This window comes from Mobula birostris, unplaced genomic scaffold, assembly GCF_030028105.1.
Source record: "Mobula birostris isolate sMobBir1 unplaced genomic scaffold, sMobBir1.hap1 scaffold_892, whole genome shotgun sequence".
Lineage (NCBI taxonomy): Eukaryota > Metazoa > Chordata > Chondrichthyes > Myliobatiformes > Myliobatidae > Mobula > Mobula birostris.
Window position 1 is genome coordinate 36,551 of NW_027278609.1, and position 22,444 is coordinate 58,994.

The following is a 22,444-nucleotide window of genomic DNA, read 5'->3' on the forward strand; positions in this document are numbered from 1 at the left end:
TCACGGCGAGGTATGGGGAAGTCTGAGAGAATTACTCAACAAGTTTTTTTCCCCCACGGAGAGCAGTGGGTGTTTGGACTCTGCCTCCAGGGGTCAGGGTGGAAGCGTTTCAGAGGCTGTTAAACAGAGACATGAACGGGCAGGGCATAGACCCAGTACCATTCAGCAAGCTGTCCTCAAGTACCATTCCTCCACCTGTCTCACCTGACCTTCTACCCCATCCACAATGTCGCCCATCTTTGTGTCATCTGCAAACATTCTCACCAACCTGTGGGGTAGTTTAAACGAAAAACTGCCCGTGTATTTTCTTGGAAATTTTTCCCTCTCACTTTAAGCCTCTGCCCTGCATTGTTTGGCATATCTACCCTGTGGGGGAAAGACTCGGACCGCCTTCCCCTCATAACCTCAGAAACCTCTATCCGGTCTCCCGGCAGGCTCCACTGAGAAATAACCCAAATGTACCCAACCAACACACAGGAATTGCTGGAGGAACTCAGCAGGCCAGGCAGCATCCACGGAAAAGAGTGCAGTGGACATTTCAGGTGGAGACCCTTTGGCGGTACTCTTTTCCATAGGTGCTGCCGGGCCTACTGAGTTCCCCTGGCATTTTGTGTGTGTTGCTCGGGTTTCCAACATCTGCAGATTTTCTCTTGTTTGTGACCAAATCTACCCAACCTCTCTTTATTGCTTTAATCCGGGCAACATCCCCGTGAATCTTTCCTGCACTCTCTCCACAGCCTCTGCAGCGTACAGGGGTACCCAGTCCAGGGTCCACAGACCCTTTGCTGTCATGGCTTTAAGAAGGTTGGGAACCTCTGCTCTGCATCCTCCGTGTAACAGGGCCAGACCAGGACACAGCCACAAATGAGGCCTGCCTGGTGTTTTATGCCACTGCAGTACAGAGAAGGTGGAGCAGAAATTTAGCAATTTCAAGTTCCTTGGTGTCAGTCTCTCCTACAGCCAAACCTGGGCGCAACGTATGAAGAAGGCAAGACTACGGCTATATTTCATTTGGAGTTTGACGAGATTTGGCTTGCCAACTAGAATACTCGAAAACTTGTAGAAGTGTACAGTGGAGAGCATTCTGACTGGCTGCATCACCGTCTGATGTGTGGGGGCGGGGGGTGGAGGCCACTGCACAGGGTCGGAGGAAGTTTCAGAAAGTTGTAAAGTTAGTCAGCTCCATCATGGGTCCCGGCCTCCGCAGTGTCCAGGACATCGTCAGGGAGCGGTGTCTCAGGAAGGTGGCGTCTGTCATTAAGGACCCCCACCACCCAGGACGTGCCCTCTTCTCACTGTTACCATCGGGAAGGAGGTACAGAAGCCTGAAGGCACATACTCAGCGATTCAGGAACAGCTTCTTCCCCTCTGTCATCCGATTCCTGAATGGGCATTACACATGCATACACATAATGGAACTCAGTCCTTTATCAATCATGTATTGCATTGAACTGCTACTACTAAGTTAACAAATTTCACGACAAAAGCCGGCAATGATAAAAAAAAAATCTGACCCCAATCCTGTAATTCCTGGGACAAGAGGGTTGTCCCGTCAACCGAAAGCTGAGGAAACTGAGCCCACGTTCCATCCTCCCTGGAAACTGGGACATGGCAGGTCCGGTGGGGTGTGGTGACGGGATAGATATTCGTACCGTTGGGAGAGTCGCGAACAAGACGGCACAAAGAGAATGAGGGGAGGGGACCCTTTGTTTCCCTGACACAGCATCTGGACCGGCTGTGAAAATGGGCTGGAAGATGGCAGTTGGAATTTAACGCGGACAAGTGTGAGGTGTTGCACTTCGGGGGGACCAGCTAGTAGGGAGTGCGAAAGAACAGGTATCTGAGAATACAAATCCATCATTCCTTGAAAGCACATTTCGGTAGGTAGCTTTATAAAGAGAGCTTTTGGCACATTGGCCTTCATAGATCAAAGTATTGAGTACAGGAGTTGTCATCTAATGTTGAAGTTGTATAAGATGTGGGTAAAACCAAATTTGTGGTATTGTGCGCGTGTATATATATATATATTTGTGCGTATGTGTGTTGAATAGTTAAATTAAGAATATCGCAAAAGCATGAATAATTTTTATAAAAACGTGAGATAGTGTTCTTGGATTCAATGTTCATTTAGGAATCGGATGGTAGAGGGGAAGAAGCTGTTCCTGAATCGCTGAGTGTGTGCCTTCAGGCTTCTGTACCTCCTTCCCGACAGTGACAATGGGAGGAGGGCACGTCCTGGGTGGTGGGGATCCTTAATTAATCAGTGAGATTTAGAAACATAGAAAACCTACAGCACAATACAGGCCTTTCGGCCCACAGAGTTGTGCAGAATATGTCCCTAGCTTAGAAATTGCTAGGCTTACCTATAGCCCTTTATTTTACTAAGCTCCATGTACCTATCTAAAAGACCCTATCGTATCCGCCTCCACCACTGTTGCCGGCAGCCCATTCCACGCACTCACCACTCTCTGAGTAAAAAACGTACCCCTGACATCTCCTCTGTACCTGCTCCCCAGCACATTGAACCTGTGTCTTCTTGTGGCAACCATTCCAGCCCTGGGAAAAAGCCTCTGACTATCCACACAATCAATGCCTCTCATCATCTTATACACCTCTATCAGGTCACCCCTCATCCTCCGTCGCTCCAAGGAGAAAAGGCCGAGTTCACTCAGCCCATTCTCATAAGGCACGCTCCCCAATCCAGGCAACATCCTTGTAAATCTCCTCTGCACCCTTTCTATGGCTTCCACATCCTTCCTGTAGTGAGGCGACCAGAACTGAGCACAGTACTCCCAGTGGGGTCTGACCAGGGTCCTATAGAGCTGCAACATTTCCTCTTGGCTCCTAAGTTCAATTCCACGATTGCTGAAGGCCAATACACCGTACGCCTTCTTACTTTCACTGGGAGCTCCAGCTGCCTCGCTACAGGGATGGTGTGATTGAGCTGGAGAGGGGGCAGAAAGGGTCAATGGGGATGTTGCCTGTACGAGAGGGCGCAAGCTGTAAGCAGAGGTTGGGTAGACGTGGGTCATTCGGAGGCTGAGGGGAGACCTGAGGCGGGTTTGTGAAACAATGAAGGGGCTTATCAGCAGTGGTTGGCAGCTCATCTCAGAGATCTGTAATCTCAAACCTGCGTTGCCTTGCAACTGTACGCACTCATGGGGAAGGCTTCAGGAGTAGAGTCCAGAGCTGCAGTCCCACCTTGAGTTCAACACGGACTGACAACTCCTGCCATGCCGCTGCTCTCTGCCGTTCCTTTCGGGTCATCAGGTGCGTGGCGAGGTGGGGTCTGCTGCAAGGGCACTGGCTTGCTGTCCGTACTGCATCGTACTGACCAGGCTTGCGTAGCCCGTAGACAGCTGGGACACAACATCTACGGTCGACCCTGACTGACAAAAGGCCTTAGAGTAGAAAGTCAGAACTCATAGTGTCGCTCAGCAGGGAGACACAACCCTCTGAGCCATCGGTCCATGCCAGCCGAGATTCACATCCAAGCTGGTCTTGTTTGCATACATTTGGCTCATATCCGATAAAGCTTTCCTTTCCGTGTCTCTGCCCGAGAGTATTTTAAGCGTTCCTGCCTCAACCACTTCCTCCTTCCACATGCATATCACCCTTTGTGGAAAGAATGTAGAAGTTTGCATTTCAAGCTCCTGTTCACTCTCACCTTACGCCTGTGCCCTCTGGTTCTTGATTCCCCAGACCCTGGGTGCACAGTCGGCCAAAATCCTCCCCCACCCCCACCACCAAACCCAGTACAGACGTTCAAGGTGGAGAGGGGAGCGTGAAGGGGAAAGGAGATGTGAGGAGGATGCTGTGTCTGTTTGACACAGAGTGGGCTGCCCGGGGTAGCGGTGGAGCAGATTCGACGCAGACGTGCCACAACCTGTCAGAAAGACGCGTGAATGTGCAGGCAAGGGAGGCGGAGGGAGATGGGATTGAGTGGAGATTGGCACCGTGGTTGGTACAGCCCTGGTGGGCCGAGGGGCCTGCAGGAGAGCCGAGCGGTGAGAGAGGGTGGCTGCAGAGGGACTCGGTGGTGATGACGGGATTGGAGGAGTGAGAGAGTTTGTTTGGCCAGAACAAAAGGAAAGTCGAGGGGTAAGAGGGGCTGCTGGAGAGGAGCTCAGTGGAACTGAGGGTATAGGAGGGAGGAGGAGAGAAGAGAGAGATGTCACAGGCGAAGGAGAGTCAGGGCACAAGGGAGGGTGGTTGCAGAGGATCTCGGTAACAGGGCGAATAGAGGAGGTGGGAGAGAGAGTGGTCAGGCAAGCGTAAGTGGGGGGTTGATAGATAAGAGTGGGTGGTTGGAGAGGAACTCAATAGTATCGGTGGACTGACAGAGGTCAACATCCTCCGGCCTCAATCAGTTGTTACTGTGGGGGAGTGGGGCTAGCATGGACTCGAAGGGCCAAATTACTGCCTGTTACAGCAGACAGATCTGCAGTGAGTGAAAAGTGTGAGAGTGAAACAGTGGTTTCCAGCTCAGGGAGGTGCAAAGCCAGTTTTTCCTGCTCTGAGTCCTCTCTCCTTTCTCTTTCGGGTGTAGCGACAAGATTTGCAGAGATGCGGAGGAGCATGGGGGTTGTCACAGGGACACGATGCAGGAGAGAGGCGGGTGCTGACAGATTTGGGGAGGAACGCATGTGAGGGAGAGGGTGCTGGAGCAGGGAGGGGATGATAGAGATGTGGAAGAGCGTAGGGGAGTGAGAAGGTGTCAGTGAAGAATTGGTGGGGTGGGGGCATGAGTCAAGGAGGGTATTAGAGGAGGGCAGAGCAGTTATGGAGTCCAGCAGGAGCATGGGGGAGGGAGGGGGGTCACGACAGGGAGGCTCGTAAGGGAAGAGAGGGACGCCGGAGATGAGGAGGGAGGTGGTGGCATAGAGGGCCTCTCGGACATGGGGAGGGGAGGCGAGGCAGGTGGTGGAGATGGTGAGGAGCATAGTGGAGGGGGGCGTTAAAGAGATGGGAAGTGGCTTAATGGAGTCGGGGTAAGGTGGAAAGGAGAGGTGTAGAGGACGGAAACAGGGTGTTGGCGAGAGAGGGAGCGACGGAGATCAACAAGGGCGCATGGAAGGGAGGGAGGGTTAATGGAGGTGGGGAGAGCACAGGAAAGGGAGGAGGGTAACAGACGGGAAGAGATGAATTTGTGTTCAGTCCGTCGGTAATGCTTTCCTTGTGGACTTCTTCCTCACCTCCTGTCTAGTGTATTATTCCACCACCTTCCCTCTGCCTCCTTCACTACCTCGGACTCTCTTGGTCTTGCTCGCTCCTCGCCTCCCCCATCTCTCCTTCCTCCCTGTCTCTGTGTGTGTGTCTCTCTCTCAGTCCTGTCGTGACCAAGCAGCATTCTTATGACTGAGCGGTTTCCTGTTTGGCTTTCTTCACCTCCCACCTTTGCTTTGTCTGATATTTTTAGCGCATGTTCTTTGCCAATGCCCTGTGTTGTAAAGGTGACGAGGTCTGAAGGGAGAATGTAGGTAGAAAGCTAAGAAACAGGACCCCCAGGGTAGTAATCTCTGGATTGCTGCCTGTGCCACGTGCCAGTGAGGGTATGAACAGGATAATTTGGCAGGTGAATGCGTGGCTGAGGAACTGGTGCAGAGGGAGGGGTTTCAGATTTATGAATCACTGGGATCTTTTCTGGGGAAGGTACGATCTTTATAAGAGACGGGATACACCTGAACCCAAGGGGGCCCCACATCCTTGTGGGCAGGTTTGCTAGAGTTGTTCAGGAGGGTTTAAACTAGTTTGGCAAGTGGGAATCAGAGTGGTCGTGTTGAGAGCAAGGTAGTTGGTTTACAAACAGAAGCAGTGTGTGGTGAAACTCCAGGCAAGGAGAGGCTGATGACAGGGCAAACTTGCCGTTAGCTGGATGAGTTGCAATGTAAAAGGCAGACAAATGGGAAAGGTTGAATACAGAACTGAAGGTGTTATATTAGAGTGCGCGCAGTACACAGAATAAGGTAGAGGAACTTGTAGCACAGTTACAGACTGGCATGTCTGATGTTGTAGGCATCACTGAATCGCGGCTAAAAGAAGATTACATCTGATCATTACATCTAATCATTAGAGAGAGGGTCGGAAGGTGTTGTATCATTGTGGACAGAGCTGAGGAACTGCAAGGGTTAAAAAGACCCTGATACGGATCTTCAAACTGTCGTCAGGATCTGGTTCACAAATTACAATGGCAGATAGAAAATGGCAATGTTACAAAAGTAATGGGGGATTTCAATGTGCATGTAGATTGGGAAAATCAAGTTGATGCTGGATCCCAAGAGGGGAAATTTCTAGAATGCCTACGAGATGGCTTTTTAGAGCAGCTCATGGTTGAGCCCAGTTGGAGATCAGCTGTTCTGGACTGGACGTTGTGCAGTGAATCGGAATTGATTAGAGAGCTTAAGGTAAAAGAGCCCTAAGGGGACCAGTGATCACAGTATGATCAAATTCACTCTGAAATTTGAGAAGGAGAAGCTAAAGTCAGATTTATCAGTATTGCAGTGGAGTAAAGGGAATTACAGAGGCATGAGAGAGGAGCTGGCCAACATTGATTGGAAGGGGACAACTAAAAAAGTCACTAAGAAAAACGAAAATGATAAGCTAGTCAATAATATTAAAGAGTGTCTTCAGTATAGTGTGAAAGCAAGAGTCGAGAGAAGTTATGGGACCACTGGAAAGTGATGCTGGACAGATAGTAATGGGGATAAGGAATTGGCAGAAGGACTGAACATAATTTTGCATTAGTCTTCACTGTGGAAGACACTAGCTGTACGCTGGAAGTTCAAGACTGTCAGGGGTCAGAAGTGTGTGAAGTTGCCATTACTAGGGAGAAGGTGCTTGGGAAACTGAAAGGTCCGAAGATAGATAGCAATGATTTTTCCAGAATCATTTGATTATGGCATGGTTCCAGAGGACTGGGAAGCTTTCAAAGGGTCACTCCACTCTTCAAGAAGGGAGAGAGGCAGAAGAAAGGAAACTAAAGGGCAATTAGTCTGACCTCAGTGGTTGGGAAGATGTTGGAGTCGATTATTAAGGATGTGGTTTCGGGGTACTTGGACACGTGATAAAATATGCTTTGGTCAGCACGGTTTCCTCAATGGAAAACATTGCCTGACAAATCTGTTGGAATTCTTTGAAGGAATAACAAGCAGGATAGCCAAAGGAGAATCAGTTGATGTGTGCTTGGATTTTCAGACAAGGTGCCACACGTGAGGCTGCTTACAGGCTATGAGCCCATGGTATTACGGGAAAGGTACTGGCATAGATAGAGCATTGGTTGATTGGCAAGAGGCAGAGCCTTTTCTGGCTGGCTGCCGGTGATTAGTGGTCTGAGATGGGACCGATTCTTTTTCTGTTCTATGCCAATGATTTGGATGATGAAATTGATGGCTTTGTTGCAAAGTTTGCGGACATTATGAAGGTAGATGGAGGGGTAGGTAGTGTTGGGGAACCAGAGAGGCTGCAGAAGGACTTGGGTTAGGAGAATGGGCATAGAAGTGGCAGATGAAATAATGTCGGGGAGTGCACAGTCATGCACTTTGGTGGGAGACTATTTTCTAAACGGGGAGAAATTTCAACAATCTTGAGTTGCGAAGGGATTTGGGAGCCCTTGTGCAGGATTCTGTAAAGGTTAGTTTGCAGGTTCAGTCTGGTGAGGAAGGCAAATACAATGTTAGCGTTCATTTCAAGAGGACTAGAATATAAAAGGAAGGATGTAATGTTGAGACTTTATAAAGCACTGGAGAGGCCTCACTTGGAGTATTGACAGCAGTTATGAGCCCCTTGTGTAGAAAGGATGTATTGAAACTGGAGCGGGTTCAAAGAAAGTTCAGGAAAATGATTCCGGGTTTTAGTGGTTTGTCATGGAAGGAGCGTTTGATGGCTCTGGGCCTGTATTCACTAGAATTCAGAAGAATGAAACCTATCGAATGGTGAAAGGACTTGATGAGTAAATGCGGAAAGGCTGTTTCCCTCTGTGTGAGAGTCTGAGACCAGAGGATACGGCTTCAGCATAGATGGGCATCCTTTTAAGACAGAGATGAAGAATTTCATGAGCCACATGGAGTTGAATCTGTGGAATTCGTTGCCAGGTCAATGGGTATACTTAAGGCAGAGGCTGTTAGATCCTTGATTAGACAGGGCATGCAGAGATACGGGGAGGAGGCAGGAGATTGAGGCTGAGGGAAAAATGAATCAGCTATGGTGAGATGGAGAAGCAGGTTTGATGGGCCAAATTGCCCAATCCTGCTGCATGTCCTATGATCTTCAGGTGCTCCAAGGTCACCCCCACAGTGTGTCTCTCTCCCCCCCCCCCCACTTTATCCCCAGTGTGGGCACCGAGCGCTCCCGGGACACGGGTCAGACACGGTATGGAGCTCCCTTGACATCGCCCCCACAGTGTGTCCCCCCCACTTTATCCCCAGTGTGAGCACCGAGCGCTCCCGGGACACGGGTCAGACACGGTGTGGAGCTCCCTCTACATCACCCCCACAGTGTGTCCCCCCCACTTTATCCGCAGTGTGAGCACCGAGCGCTCCCGGGACACGGGTCAGACACGGTGTGGAGCTCCCTCTACATCACCCCCACAGTGTGTCCCCCCCACTTTATCCCCAATGTGGGCACCGAGCGCTCCCGGGACACGGGTCAGACACGGTGTTGAGCTCCCTCTACATCACCCCCCACAGTGTGACCCCCCCCCCCCCACTTTATCCCCAGTGTGGGCACCGAGCGCTCCCTGGACATGGGTCAGACACGGTGTGGAGCTCCCTCTACATCACCCCCACAGTGTGTCCCCCCCACTTTATCCCCAGTGTGGGCACCGAGCGCTCCCGGGACACGGGTCAGACACGGTGTGGAGCTCCCTCTACATCACCCCCACAGTGTGTCTCTCCACTTTATCCCCAATGTGGGCACCGAGCGCTCCCGGGACACGGGTCAGACACGGTGTGGAGCTCCCTTTACATCACCCCCACAGTGTGTCCACCCCACTTTATCCCCAGTGTGGGCAGCGAGCGCTCCCGGGACACGGGTCAGACACGGTGTGGAGCTCCCTCTACATCACCCCCACAGTGTGTTCCCCCTCCCACTTTCTACCAAGTGCAGAGTGTGTGGTTCTCTACTTGTGTGGAAAAAACTTTAACTTGAGTCATTGTGTGTTGTTGGGATGGCTTTTCTAGTTTTGAGTGCATCACTCTGTAAACCACTTCAGCTGGCAGGCTAAACCACGTGAGGGGGTGGTGTTAACACAGCACCACTGGGCAAAAGAGTTCCATGATGAGGTCCCCGGCCGGGACGGAACGGTTCTCTGATGAACTATACTGGCCACGTGTTCACAACCAAGGCGAGCCACCGAGTTGGGGGAAATCGGCTGTGGTCGAGGATGGCGAGGGATGGGCTCCGCCAGGTTTCAGACGCCCAAGACATGCTGCATGATGGGCACACCAGAAAGCTGGTGCAAAGCCCCGACGACCGCACCAGGAGTTAGGGCGCAAAACGAGTGAGAACTCTGTATGTAAGTACGGAGGGGCAGCGGCCCCTGTGGCAGGTGCAGGGGTCAGAGTGGGGGCTTGTGGCTGTAATCATTGACTCTAACTGTCTCTCTCACTGTCCCTCTGCTTCCTCCCTTCGCCACCCTCAGGTGCCCGTGGCTCAGCCAGACCTTCTCCCCAGCCATCCCCGTCTACAACGTGATCATCTTCCTCTTCGTCCTGGCAAACTTCAGCATGGCCACGTTCATGGACCCTGGCATCTTTCCCCGAGGTAAGTCTGCTGTGCGTCAGCATGTCCTCGCCCTCACCCTCCCCCTCGCTCTGTCCTCCGCTGTCCAGTTGCGATCTCTCTAACGCAGTGTCCCTCCGCTCTATCCGCTGCCCCCGCCGGCTGCAGCCGAGGAGGACGAGGACAAGGACGACGATTTCCGGGCCCCCCTCTACAAGAACGTGGAGATCAAGGGCATCCAGGTGCGCATGAAGTGGTGCTCCACCTGCCGCTTCTATCGGCCCCCTCGCTGTTCGCACTGCAGCGTCTGTGACAACTGTGTCGAGGTAGGAGCTCGCGCCATGAGGGAACGGGGCGGGGGTGCTGGACGTCTCCCACGTCTGGATCCGCACTGGGGAGGGAGGGTGAAGAGGGGAGGTTCCCTCACAGACCCTCAGTGGGAGAGAGGGTAAATAGTCTGTCACTCTGCAGGACTGTTGGAGGGAGTGGGCATGAATGGGTGCTGCTGTCAGGGCTGACTACCCCTTTTCTGTCCCCGGCCAGGAGTTCGACCACCACTGCCCCTGGGTGAACAACTGCATTGGACGGCGCAACTACCGCTACTTCTTCCTCTTCCTCGTGTCGCTCACCACCCACATCATCGGCGTCTTCTCCTTCGCTCTGCTCTACCTCCTGTTCCACCTGGACAGGCTGTCCACCGTGCACACTGCTGTCACGTATCCTGCGCCGTGAACTGCACTGCCCTCCCTCTTGGCTCAGGCTCCGTGTGTGAGGCCCGAGAGGACTCGTGGGCATCTGCGTGCATGTGTCGGTGTGTGTGTGAGAGAGAGGGAGATGCACGGGGAGGGAGTGTGTGTGTGCCTGTGCACTGCGGTGGGGTCGGGGGTGTGGGTGGAAACTGGCCCTGCTGCCAATGGGCTTGTCTCCCTGTGTTTGTGTGAGCACATGACCGGGCTGCGGGTCTCTCACCCCCCTCCCACTGTGACCTTGACTCCCTGGACAACAGTATGGCCGTGATGTGTGTAGCCGGACTGTTCTTCATCCCCGTGGCCGGTCTCACCGGCTTCCACGTCGTCCTGGTCGCCCGGGGTCGGACCACCAACGAGCAGGTAGGGCAGGATCTCTCCGCCAGCCGTCCCTCACAGGGTATCCTCCCCACCCCTCCTGATGACCACTCTCTGTCCCTCCCTGACAGATCACCCTTTCCCTCGCCCCCTTCAGCTCCCATCCTCTCCTCACAGACGGTTCAGACACGGCTCTGCTTGTTTATTGTAAGTACATTGACACATACAGTTCAGGCAATTCTAGCCAGCACAGTACACGTTCCGGCAGCAACACAGCATGCACAGCAGAACACCAAGCACGACAAGTGTTAGAACAACAGTGGCCAAATAAACCCCTTTCCTTCCTACCCTGATGTGTGCAGATGTATGCGCGCACGCACACACACACACACACAGACACACGCACACAGACGCACACATACACACACACACTCAAACACACACAGACGCACACGTACGCACACATACACACATAGACACATGCGCACACACACATACGAACACACACAGACGCGCGCACACCTATGCACATGCACACACACACGTTACCACAGACACACATACACGCAGACACACATTCACACACAGACACACATTCACACACACAGACACACATCCACACACATACACTCACACACACATTAACACACACACATACATTAACACACTCACAGACACACACACACACACACACACACACACAGATACACACACACAGACACACACATATTCTCACACACACATTAACACACATACACACATACACACAGATACACACACACACTAACACACAGACACACACACATTAACACACACACACACAGACACACAGATACACACACACATTAACACACGCACACAGACATACACAGACACACACACACCTCAGCCTCCTGTCTCCAGGCGAGTGGGTTGGTGATCTTATTCGGGGAGCTGACATGCCAAGAGTGGTGGCGGGGCAGGCTCAGCAGAACCGCAGCCCCCGGCTGTTCAGCTCCACATCCACTCCTGCTGCTCACTCGCTCTTCTTGGTTTGCAGGTCACGGGTAAATTCAGGGGGGGAGTCAATCCTTTCACCCAGGGCTGTTGGAGAAACATCTCTTATGTACTGTGCAGTTCACAGGCACCCAGGTGAGTGTGAAGCGCTTCCTCCCTCCCTACGCCTCACTGTTCCCTCCCTCCCTCATCTCTCATGGTGCTCCCTCCCTCCCACCTAGCCCCTCCTGCAGAGTGCTCTCCCTCTCCCTCCCTCATCTCCCACAGCACTCACACCCCTTCATCCCTCCTCACCCTCTACTCCAGTATTATCTCTCCTAATGCCCCTCCCTCGCGGTTCGCTCCTCCCCCTCCCTCGCGGTTCGCTCCTCCCCCTCCCTCGCGGTTCGCTCCTCCCCCTCCCTCGCGGTTCGCTCCTCCCCCTCCCTCGCGGTTCGCTCCTCCCCCTCCCTCGCGGTTCGCTCCTCTCCTCCCCCTCGCGTTTCGCTCCTCTCCTCCCCCTCGCGGTTCCCTCCTCCCTTGGTCATTCATCAAATATACCCTGACAGATATATTTCCCGGGAGAAGAGGGAGTACCAGGTCCCGGTGCAGACACCGTTTCTGCGGCCCACAGTCTCCGACACCGAGGTCACCATGAAGCTGATGGACAACGGCATCCAGACCAGCCTCACACGGACCCGGGTAGGTGGGCCGGGCAGGTGGGGGGAGCGGCAAATGCGGGGCACTGGCTCCAAAGGGCCCGATTCTCATTGACTAACGCTGGTCCTCTCTCCTCCACCAGTCGAGGGGAAGCCTGGTGGTGCTGGAGAGCCAGTCCACAGATATCGAGCCTCCTCCGCCTCCAAAACCAGACCTCAACCGCTATTCTGGGCTGCGGACTCATCTGTCGCTGGCAACCAGTGAGGGTAAGGCATCTGTTTCCCTTCTCAGACCCAGATCCCACCTCTCAACCCCAGTGTGGGCACCGAGCCCTCCCGGGACACGGGTCAGACACGGTGTGGAGCTCCCTCCACATCACCCCCAGAGGGTGTCCCCCCCCACTTTATCCCCAGTGTGGGCACCGAGCGCTCCCAGGACACGGGTCAGACACGGTGTGGAGCTCCCTCTACATCACCCCCATAGTGTGTCCCCCCCACTTTATCCCCAGTGTGGGCACCGAGCGCTCCCGGGACACGGGTCAGACACGGTGTGGAGCTCCCTCTACACCACCCCCACAGTGTGTTCCCCCCCCCCCCACTTTATCCCCAGTGTGGGCACCGAGCGCTCCCGGGACACGGGTCAGACACGGTGTGGAGCTCCCTCTACATCACCCCCACAGTGTGTCCCCCCCACTTTATCCCCAGTGTGGGCACCGAGCGCTCCCGGGACACGGGTCAGACACGGTGTTGAGCTCCCTCTACATCACCCCCCACAGTGTGACCCCCCCCCCCACTTTATCCCCAGTGTGGGCACCGAGCGCTCCCGGGACACGGGTCAGACATGGTGTGGAGCTCCCTCTACACCACCCCCACAGTGTGTTCCCCCCCCCCCACTTTATCCCCAGTGTGGGCACCGAGCGCTCCCGGGACACGGGTCAGACATGGTGTGGAGCTCCCTCTACATCACCCCCACAGTGTGACCCCCCCCCCACTTTATCCCCAGTGTGGGCACCGAGCGCTCCCGGGACACGGGTCAGACATGGTGTGGAGCTCTCTCTACATCACCCCCACAGTGTGTCCCCCCCACTTTATCCCCAGTGTGGGCACCGAGCGCTCCCGGGACACGGGTCAGACACGGTGTGGGGTTCCCTCTACATCACCCCCACAGTGTGTCCCCCCCACTTTATCCCCAGTGTGGGCACCGAGCGCTCCCGGGACACGGGTCAGACACGGTGTTGAGCTCCCTCTACATCACCCCCACAGTGTGACCCCCCCCCCCCACTTTATCCCCAGTGTGGGCACCGAGCGCTCCCGGGACACGGGTCAGACACGGTGTTGAGCTCCCTCTACATCACCCCCACAGTGTGACCCCCCCCCACTTTATCCCCAGTGTGGGCACCGAGCGCTCCCGGGACACGGGTCAGACACGGTGTGGGGCTCCCTCTACATCACCCCCACAGTGTGTCCCCCCCACTTTATCCCCAGCGTGGGCACCGAGCGCTCCCGGGACACGGGTCAGACACGGTGTGGGGCTCCCTCTGCATCACCCCCACAGTGTGTCTCCCCCCCCACTTTATCCCCAGCGTGGGCACCGAGCGCTCCCGGGACACGGGTCAGACACGGTGTGGGGCTCCCTCTGCATCACCCCCACAGTGTGTCCCCCCCCCACTTTATCCCCAGCGTGGGCACCGAGCGCTCCCGGGACACGGGTCAGACACGGTGTGGAGCTCCCTCTACATCACCCCCACAGTGTGTCCCCCCCCCACTTTATCCCCAGTGTGGGCACCGAGCACTCCCGGGACACGGGTCAGACACGGTGTGGAGCTCCCTCTACGTCACCCCCACAGTGTCCCCCACTTTATCCCCACTATGGGCACCGAGCACTCCCGGGACACGGGTCAGACACGGTGTGGAGCTCCCTCTGCATCACCCCCACAGTGTCCCCCCCCCCCCCACTTTATCCCCAGTGTCAATGTTTATGACAGTAAATGCAGTGATGAGAATCTCTGGTGCCCTTGGGTTTGGGTCTCATAATGGCCGTGCCTTCTAGTGTCTTCCATTTGTGTTATTAATGACCCACCCTGTCTTTCCCTCCTCCATGTTGCTCTCTTCCCTCTCTTCCCTCTCTTCCCTCTCTTCCCTCTCTTTCCCCTCTTCCCTCTCTTTCCCCTCTTCCCCCTCTTCCCCCTCTTCCCCCTCTTCCCCCTCTTCCCCCTCTTCCCCCTCTTCCCCCTCTTCCCCCTCTTCCCCCCCTCTCCCCCTCTCCCCCTCTCCCCCTCTCCCCCTCTCCCCCTCTCCCCCTCTCCCCCTCTTCCCCTCTCCCCCTCTCCCCCTCTCCCCCCTCTCCCCCTCTCCCCCTCTCCCCCTCTTCCCTTTCCCTCTTCCCCTCCCTCCCTCGCTCTTCCCCCTCTCTTGAGCCACCCCCTGCTATCCCTCCCTCTCCCTTTCTCGCTCCCTGTCCTGTTGCGTCTCCGCAGAGAGCAGCCTGCTCCACCGAGCGGAGAATCCTCCGACTCCCACAATGTACAAGTACCGGCCAGCTTACGGCAGCCCCGGACGTAACCACGTTGCCCTGACGCACTCTGCCAGCGACAAGGTACGTTCCTCTCGCTCCCTGGCAAACCATCGGCTCTCCCACTCCATGCCGCCTCGATTTAGCCCTTTTGCCAGCAGCTCCTCCTCCCCTTCAGCCCACTGACTTTACCAGCTGGAACCTCCACGTGGTCCCAGCTCCTCTGCGATCTCTGTTCTGCTGCCTGCTCCATCCCCGGAGGAGTCTCACAGGTTGGGCTGTTTTATCGCAATGCATATTAGTGGAACCTACACGTTGCAATAATTGTGCAGACTCACTCTCATCATTATGTGACTTGGGCAATCCTGGCCTTTGACGTTGACAATTTTGTCCACAGATGTGGTTTGTGTGGTTTGCCTCCTTGTGTGCAGAGTCCTTACAAGACAGGTGCCCCCCCCACCCTACCCCGGCCATAGTCAATAAATACCCCTCAGCGATGGTCTGATTGCTACACCTTGCCCAAGAGTGACCTGCAGGCTACCGGGGGAAAGAGCGCCTTGCACCTCCCTCGGTAGACTTATCCCCACCCGCCACCCACTGCAAAAGGAGAGGGGAAAATACCCCTCAGTGTCCATTCAGAAACCTGATGGCAGTAGGGAGGGAGCTGTTCCTGAATCACTTCTTCCGTCTCCTGAACCTCCTTCCTGACGGCAGGTCCTGGGCAATGGGGTCCTGAATGCTGGGTGCCACCTTTTCGAGGCACCCTCTTTTGAAGATGTCCTGGATGCTGGCTAATACAGCTGGCTGAGCTGTATCATGGGGCGCTGGGCGTGTATTTCTGTGAGGTTGCCAGAACTGAAGGTCATGGTCAGTGGCAAAGCTGGGCACAGCCAAGGCACAGGCAGCTTAACTCTCATCAGTACCTCCTGGGAGATCCAAGAAGGGTCGGACACACACCGTGAATTGTTGGGAGTGTCGAGGGACAGAGGGACCTCGGTGTACGAGGGTAGGACACGCACCATGAACAGTGGGGAGTGTCGAGGGACAGGGGGACTCGGGGTACGAGGGTCGGACACACACCGTGAACGGTGGGGAATGTCAAGGGACAGAGGGACCTCGGGGTACAAGGGTAGGGGACACGCTGTGAACGGTGGGGAGTGTCGAGGGACGGAGGGACCTCGGTGTACGAGGGTAGGGGACACGCTGTGAACGGTGGGGAGTGTCGAGGGACAGAGGGACCTTGGTGTACGAGGGTAGGGGACACGCTGTGAACGGTGGGGAGTGTCGAGGGACAGAGGGACCTCGGGGTACAAGGGTAGGGGACACGCTGTGAACGGTGGGGAGTGTCGAGGGACAGAGGGACCTCGGTGTACGAGGGTCGGACACACACCGTGAATTGTTGGGAGTGTCGAGGGACAGAGGGACCTCGGTGTACGAGGGTAGGGGACAGACGCAGAGACACACACTGTGACAGAGGGGAGTGTCGAGAGACAGAGGGACCTCGGTGTACGAGGGTTGGGCACACAATGGTGGGGAGTGTCGAGGGACAGAGGGACCTCGGGGTACGAGGGTGGGACACACACCGTGAACAGTGGGGAGTGTCGAGGGACAGGGGGACTCGGGGTACGAGGGTCAGACACACACCGTGAACGGTGGGGAGTGTCGAGGGACAGAGGGACCTCGGTGTACGAGGGTAGGGGACACGCTGTGAACGGTGGGGAGTGTTGAGGGACAGGGGGACTCGGGGTACGAGGGTCGGACACACGCTGTGAACGGTGGGGAGTGTCGAGGGACAGAGGGACCTCGGTGTACGAGGGTAGGGGACACGCTGTGAACGGTGGGGAGTGTTGAGGGACAGGGGGACTCGGGGTACGAGGGTCGGACACACACTGTGAACGGTGGGGAGTGTCGAGGGACAGAGGGACCTCGGTGTATGAGAGCAAGGATCCCAGAAGGTGACAGCAGAGCTAGATCAGGTCATGAGGAAAATGCAGGAGAGACTCGCCATCTTTAGTCTGGGCACAGAATATAGGAGCGGGTAGTTTACAGAACAGCTTTATAACACGCTGGTCAGGTCATTGCCGACAGACTGTGCGCAGATCTAGTCAGCACGCGCCAGCAAGCATGGGATAAAGCGGGAGAGGGCGCTGAGGACTTCCCCCTGGTCTTCTTTGCGACGTATTGTATCCGAGACTGGGGCAGAAGGGAGAGGCGTGGGAATGTGAAGTGGATGTACGAGGGGCACGAGTGGGAATCCCCCCAACTCCTGTTGCCGTGCTGTATGACTGATCTCTCTCTTCTGCACAGGTTTCTCCAGCAGATCTCTCCCCGGATCCAGCCGCCGCTGAGGGAGCAGGCAGCTGCAGCTTGCGCTCCGAGGGGCCGACCTCCCCCACCCTGTACGGCAGCCTGCCACTGGAGCCGGCGTCCGAGGGCTCCCGCTCCTCCTGCAGCCTCCGCTCGGCGCCGGGAACGGGGGACGGGGCCGGTGCCGGTCCCGGGCTTGACGAGGGCACCACCTCCACCTCCTACAAGAGCCTGGGTGAGCCCACCCACGAATACAGCCCCTCCCTGGACAGCCTCCCGCCCACCAGCCCCGAATCCGAGGCTCCCGGCTACCACTCACCCTTCCTGTCCGCCCGGCTGGCCATGCAGCGGGAGGCCGACCTTCTGGCCCGCTGCCCCCGGGAGCGCGAGGGGCTTCTGTCCCAGGCCCCGGTCCAGGTGCGGGGCCGAGAGGAGACCCGGCGCCGGGCACCCTCCTCTCCCCCTCACCGGCCCGGCTTCCCGGGGCCGGCCCCTCGCCCCTTCCGTCCTCTCTCACCTCCCGGGCCCCAGCCACCGCAGGGCAAGACGTCCCGGGGCCCAGCCTTCCCACGGCAGACAGAGGACATCGAGGGAGCCGGGTCTACACACCCTCTCCTGCCTCCCAGGTAAGTCAACAGGGACTCGGGTGTTCTGCACTTCTGGAAGGAGGGGGGGGAGAGAGATGAGGTGGGAGGGGGAGAGAGGCCTGGTGAGCGATGGAGACGAGAGAGCGGGCAGGAGGCAAGGAGTGGGAGTGAAAGGAGCCTTTTCTGATGTTCCACAGGGATTGGTGATGGACCCGCTTCTGTTAGCATTGTACATCAGTGATCTAGACGACGGAATTGATGGCTTTGTGGCTACGTTTGTGGACGGGACGGAGATAGGTGGAGGACAGCTGGTGCTGAGGTAGCAGGGTGGCTGCAGAAGGACTTGGGCCAACTGGGAGACTGGGCAAGGAGGTAGCGGCTGGAATATCGTGTCAGGAAGTGTGTGATCCTGCACTTTGGCAGAAGAAATAAAAGCATCGACTATTTTCTAAATGGAGAGAAAATTGTAAAAATCTGAGGGGCAAAGGGACTTGGGAGTCCTTCTGCAGGATTCCCTGAAGGTTAACTTGCAGGTTGAGTCTGTGGTGAGGAAGGTGAGTGGACTAGAATATAAAAGCAAGGATGTAATGTTGTGGTGTTATGAAGCACTGGTGAGGACTCGCTTGGGTACTGTGAGCGGTTGTGGACCCTTTATCTGAGAAAGGATGTGCTGACATTGGAGAGGGTCCAGAGGCCGTTTACAAGGATAATTCTGGGAACGAAAGGCTTATTGTATGAGGAGCAATTGATGGCTCTGGGCCTTGACTCCCTGGAATTTAGAAGAATGGGGTGGGCTGGTCTCATTGAAACCTGTCGAATGCTGGAAGGCCCAGATAGAGTGGATGTGAAGATGTTTCTTTTGATGGGAGAGTCTGGGCCCATCGGGCGCAGCCTCTGATACAGGGGCGTCCATTTAGATCGGCGACGGGGAGGAATTTCTTTAGCCAGAGGGTGGTGAATCTGTGGAATGCGTTGCCACAGGCAGCTGAGTAGGCCGAGTGTATTTAAGGTAGAGGCTGATGGTTTCTTTATTAGTCAGGGCGTGGAAGGTCACGGGGAGGAGAAGGCAGGAGGCTTGGGTTGAGGGAAATGGATGGGCCATGGTGAAATGGGCTGAATGGCCTAATTCTGCTCCTATGCCTTATTTATGGGAAAGAGAGGACAGGAGGTTATGGCCACACAATGTTGGACCTGTGTCCCACACTGGGGATAAGGCTGGGGAAGGGAGGTTTGTTCACCCCATTTCACTAGCTAACTCTCTGTCCTCTTCCCTCCCCTCCCCTCCCCTCGGACAGGGACGAGGTGCAGATAAAAGCGACCCACGTCCGGAGCAATGGGCAGCCCCGGCACCTGAGTAAGTCCGAGCCACGACGCACGTCGCCGCCCCCCGCCCCAGGCACCTCCGGCGGAGTGACCCTCAGTCCCAACAAGGGGGTGAAGAAGGTGTCAGGTGTCGGAGGGACCACCTACGAGATCTCGGTGTGAGGCTGGGGAGGGGGTGTCCGGAATGGAGCCGTATCAGACTGGATGGAGGACAATGTGAGGGAGCGGGGGGAACGTGGGCTCCCAGGAATCCCACAGAAACTGTCAGCGTCTCTCTTTCCCCTGCCATGGATTTGGATTTTAACCCTACCTGGGTCAGCGCCGCGGACACCATGTGCAGAGAAATTAACTGGGGAGCAGAGGACTGTAATGGCAGCAGCCTTCTCCACGCCGGGACTGGACGGTGGCAAGGGGAATACTCCGCATGTGTCCGGCTGCCTCGCGCTCCTTCCCTCCTACCCCCCTCTCCTCCCCTCTTCTGTGGACTCCATCGTCTGCTCCTCCAGCCCCCTGTGTCTGGTCCCTGCTCTCTGTGGTTCAAGCCAGCTGAATCCTCCCTCTCTGCTCCTCATCTTTTTTCTCCCTCGACCCCCCCTCTCCACCTTCCCCCTCCCTTACTCTCTCCCACCCACCCACCCATTCCCTCCCTCCCTTCTGAACTGTGAGTTGGATTGGTGACAAGTGGACGTTGTGCAATTGCGTTCAGCTGGGGTGTGGTCTCCCGTGATGCAGGGCCTCTCCTTCGATCCACCGGAGCCGCGAGCAAGACAGAGACTTTTGCAAAAAAAAACTTAAGAAACAAATGTTTTTTTATATATAATTAAAGGGATTATTTACTCTGTATCTGTGCATTGGCAGCACGCTACACACAGCCCTCCCGCGAAATGATAGGCCATATCAGTATCTCCCCTCACCCCCCCCCCCCCTTCCTGTTCATCTGCTCTCATCTGCCATGGTGCTCCCTGCCTCCCTCCCTCTTCTGGTGTCTCAGCATCTGGTGCGTCTCCCTCAAGGGAGTCGGAGATGGGCTCCTCAGCCCTGCCCTTGTTCACTGAAAGGAGGGACGGGGGCTGAGACCCCAGCTGCAGCCAAGAGACAGTGAACCCGCACCCCCGCTCTTCTCTCCCCCCGCCCCCCCCCCCCCAGATGAGCTAGTGGACTCAGACCGTGCACCAGCTGGAGTGGTGGGTCAGAGAGGGCCTCGCTGGAGTCCACAATCCCAAATTGGATTGGGAGTCCTGTATCTGGGACCCCCGGGGTCGTGATTGGGGAACACAGAGAGAGAATTTCCCCCGCTATTGTCGGGAGAAGGGCTGGTTTTGCAAGCACTCTTCCAGCGTTAGCCTTTGTCCTCCACCCCTCAGGGAGGAGTTGCTGTCAACAGCAGGACAATTCCTCCAGAAAAGGCTGGAGAATATCGCCCGGTGCTGGAGTACGCGAACTCACAGACGTAACGAAAAACGTGACTGGCACAGGACAACGGATGAGCAGTATCCACAAGAAAAACAGACCCACAAACTAAGCCCTTTTTAAAAGAACAAAGTACATTTTTAATACGTCAATTGTACTTCAGCAACACGAGGTTCTGCAGATGCTGGGGATCTTGAGCGATACAAAGAGCTGGAGGAACTCAGCAGGTCGGGTAGCTGCGATGGAGTGGAGTTGTCGTTTTGAGCTGAGACCCTTCATCAGGACTGGAAAGCAGCCAGCATATGAAGGTAGGGGGTGGGGAAAGTGATAGGTTGGGGGGGGGTGGGGTGAAGTGAGCAGCTGGGAAGGGAGCAGGTGGAAGAGGTGAGGGGCTGAAGAATTCTACTTCCAAGTGGTGACAAAGTGGCTAAGTTGTTCAGGAATTAAACGGTTGAAGGGAAGCTTCTGTTCCTGGCCCTGGTGGCGTGGGACTTCAGGCTTCGAGACCTCCTGCCCGAAGGGAACTGCGTGGCCCAGATGGTGGGGATCTTTGATGATGGATGTTGCCTCCTGTGAACACTGACAATGGTGGGAGGGATGTGCCCGTGATGTATGAGGCAGAGTTTGACCATCTGAGTTGTCATACCAGACATCAAAGCAACCAGTCAGGAGGCTTTCAACAGTGCGACTGTAGAAGCCGGGGTGTTTGGTGAGTGTGAACCTCCTTGACCTCAGAAAGTCAAAGGTGCTGGTGCGCCTTTCTTGTGATTGAGATACCTGTGCTGGGCCCAGGATAGGTCGTATGATGTGTCAACGTCCAGGAACTTAGCGCTCTCCACTGCCAACCTCCCAACATCAACGAGCGCATGTTCGCCCTCCTTTTCCCTTCCTGAAGCCAACAGTCAGGTCTTTGGATTGCTGACGTTGAAAAGTAGACAGGCAGACGAAAGCTACTGCTGTGATACCACTCGGGTAGTAACAAGTGACGTGGGTCATGTAAAGACACTCTAGGGGGCAGAAACTGTGAGAACTTGCACCGACAATGGTGGCTAAATTCCTCTGGATATGAAGATAAAGGAAAGCAAGTACAGTAAGGGGGGGATTAGCTGTGTAAAGGCAGTGGAAACTACTGCAACTTGTATGGTAATAGTGGGGAAACTCCTCCAGAAAAGGGGGAGAAAATGAAAACAGCAGGGGAAGTTAACCATGTAAACAGTATCCCGGGATGGAATCCGCAGCAACTTCTGCCGACAATAGCAGGGAAACATTTCCAAAGGGGTCAATGGGGGTAGCGGAGAGTAGTCGTAGAAAGACTCTGCCAAGGTGGAAATTGCTGCCCATTCCATCAACAACAGTGGGGAAATACTTCCAAAAACTGTGAATAAATGCAGCAGTATGAAGACTATCTCAGGGTGGAAATTACACTCGTTTCTGCCGACAACAGCAAGGAGATTCTTTTGGAGATGTAGAGTGAAGTAGACAGAGTGAGGGGAGGTAAGTTGTAGATGACATCCACAGGGGGAAACTGCAGTAACTTCCACCGACAATAGCGGGTGAAGGACTGTGCTGACAGTAGGACAGTCTCACTAAATCTATCCCTGCAACACTTGACCCACGTGACAAGGAACTCACCCCCCGGCCCCAGTTAGTTCCACCTTGGTTCAGTTATCCTATCTAACTATGTCCCACATCCTGATTTACCCCAACCCTGCTGCTCTGAATCCCACAAGGACCCCAAGACTAGTTGTTTCCAGTCCTGATGAGGGGTCTCGGCCCGAAACGTTGTATGTTTACTCTTTTCCATAGCTGCTGAGTTCCTGCAGCAATTTGTGTGTCTTGCTTTGATTTCCAGCATCTGCAGAGTTTCTCTTGTTTGTGGTCCCTGTGCCT

At 55.3% G+C, this 22,444-nt stretch overlaps 1 protein-coding gene across 2 annotated transcripts in view; it reads left to right on the plus strand.

The window, feature by feature from the left end:
• LOC140193831 (palmitoyltransferase ZDHHC5-like) overlaps positions 1-19,985 on the plus strand; it is a 44,084-nt gene extending 24,099 nt beyond the window's left edge. For both annotated transcript variants that reach the window (XM_072250984.1, XM_072250985.1), the window contains exons 3-12: positions 9,638-9,759; positions 9,886-10,043; positions 10,261-10,433; positions 10,724-10,826; positions 11,821-11,912; positions 12,326-12,458; positions 12,559-12,682; positions 14,893-15,011; positions 17,235-17,860; positions 19,117-19,985. In XM_072250984.1, coding sequence (XP_072107085.1) covers positions 9,638-9,759; positions 9,886-10,043; positions 10,261-10,433; positions 10,724-10,826; positions 11,821-11,912; positions 12,326-12,458; positions 12,559-12,682; positions 14,893-15,011; positions 17,235-17,860; positions 19,117-19,306 — 1,840 coding nt within the window. In that variant the 3' untranslated portion in view covers positions 19,307-19,985. The remainder of the gene's footprint in view (positions 1-9,637; positions 9,760-9,885; positions 10,044-10,260; positions 10,434-10,723; positions 10,827-11,820; positions 11,913-12,325; positions 12,459-12,558; positions 12,683-14,892; positions 15,012-17,234; positions 17,861-19,116) is intronic.
• Positions 19,986-22,444: the final 2,459 nt, after the last annotated feature.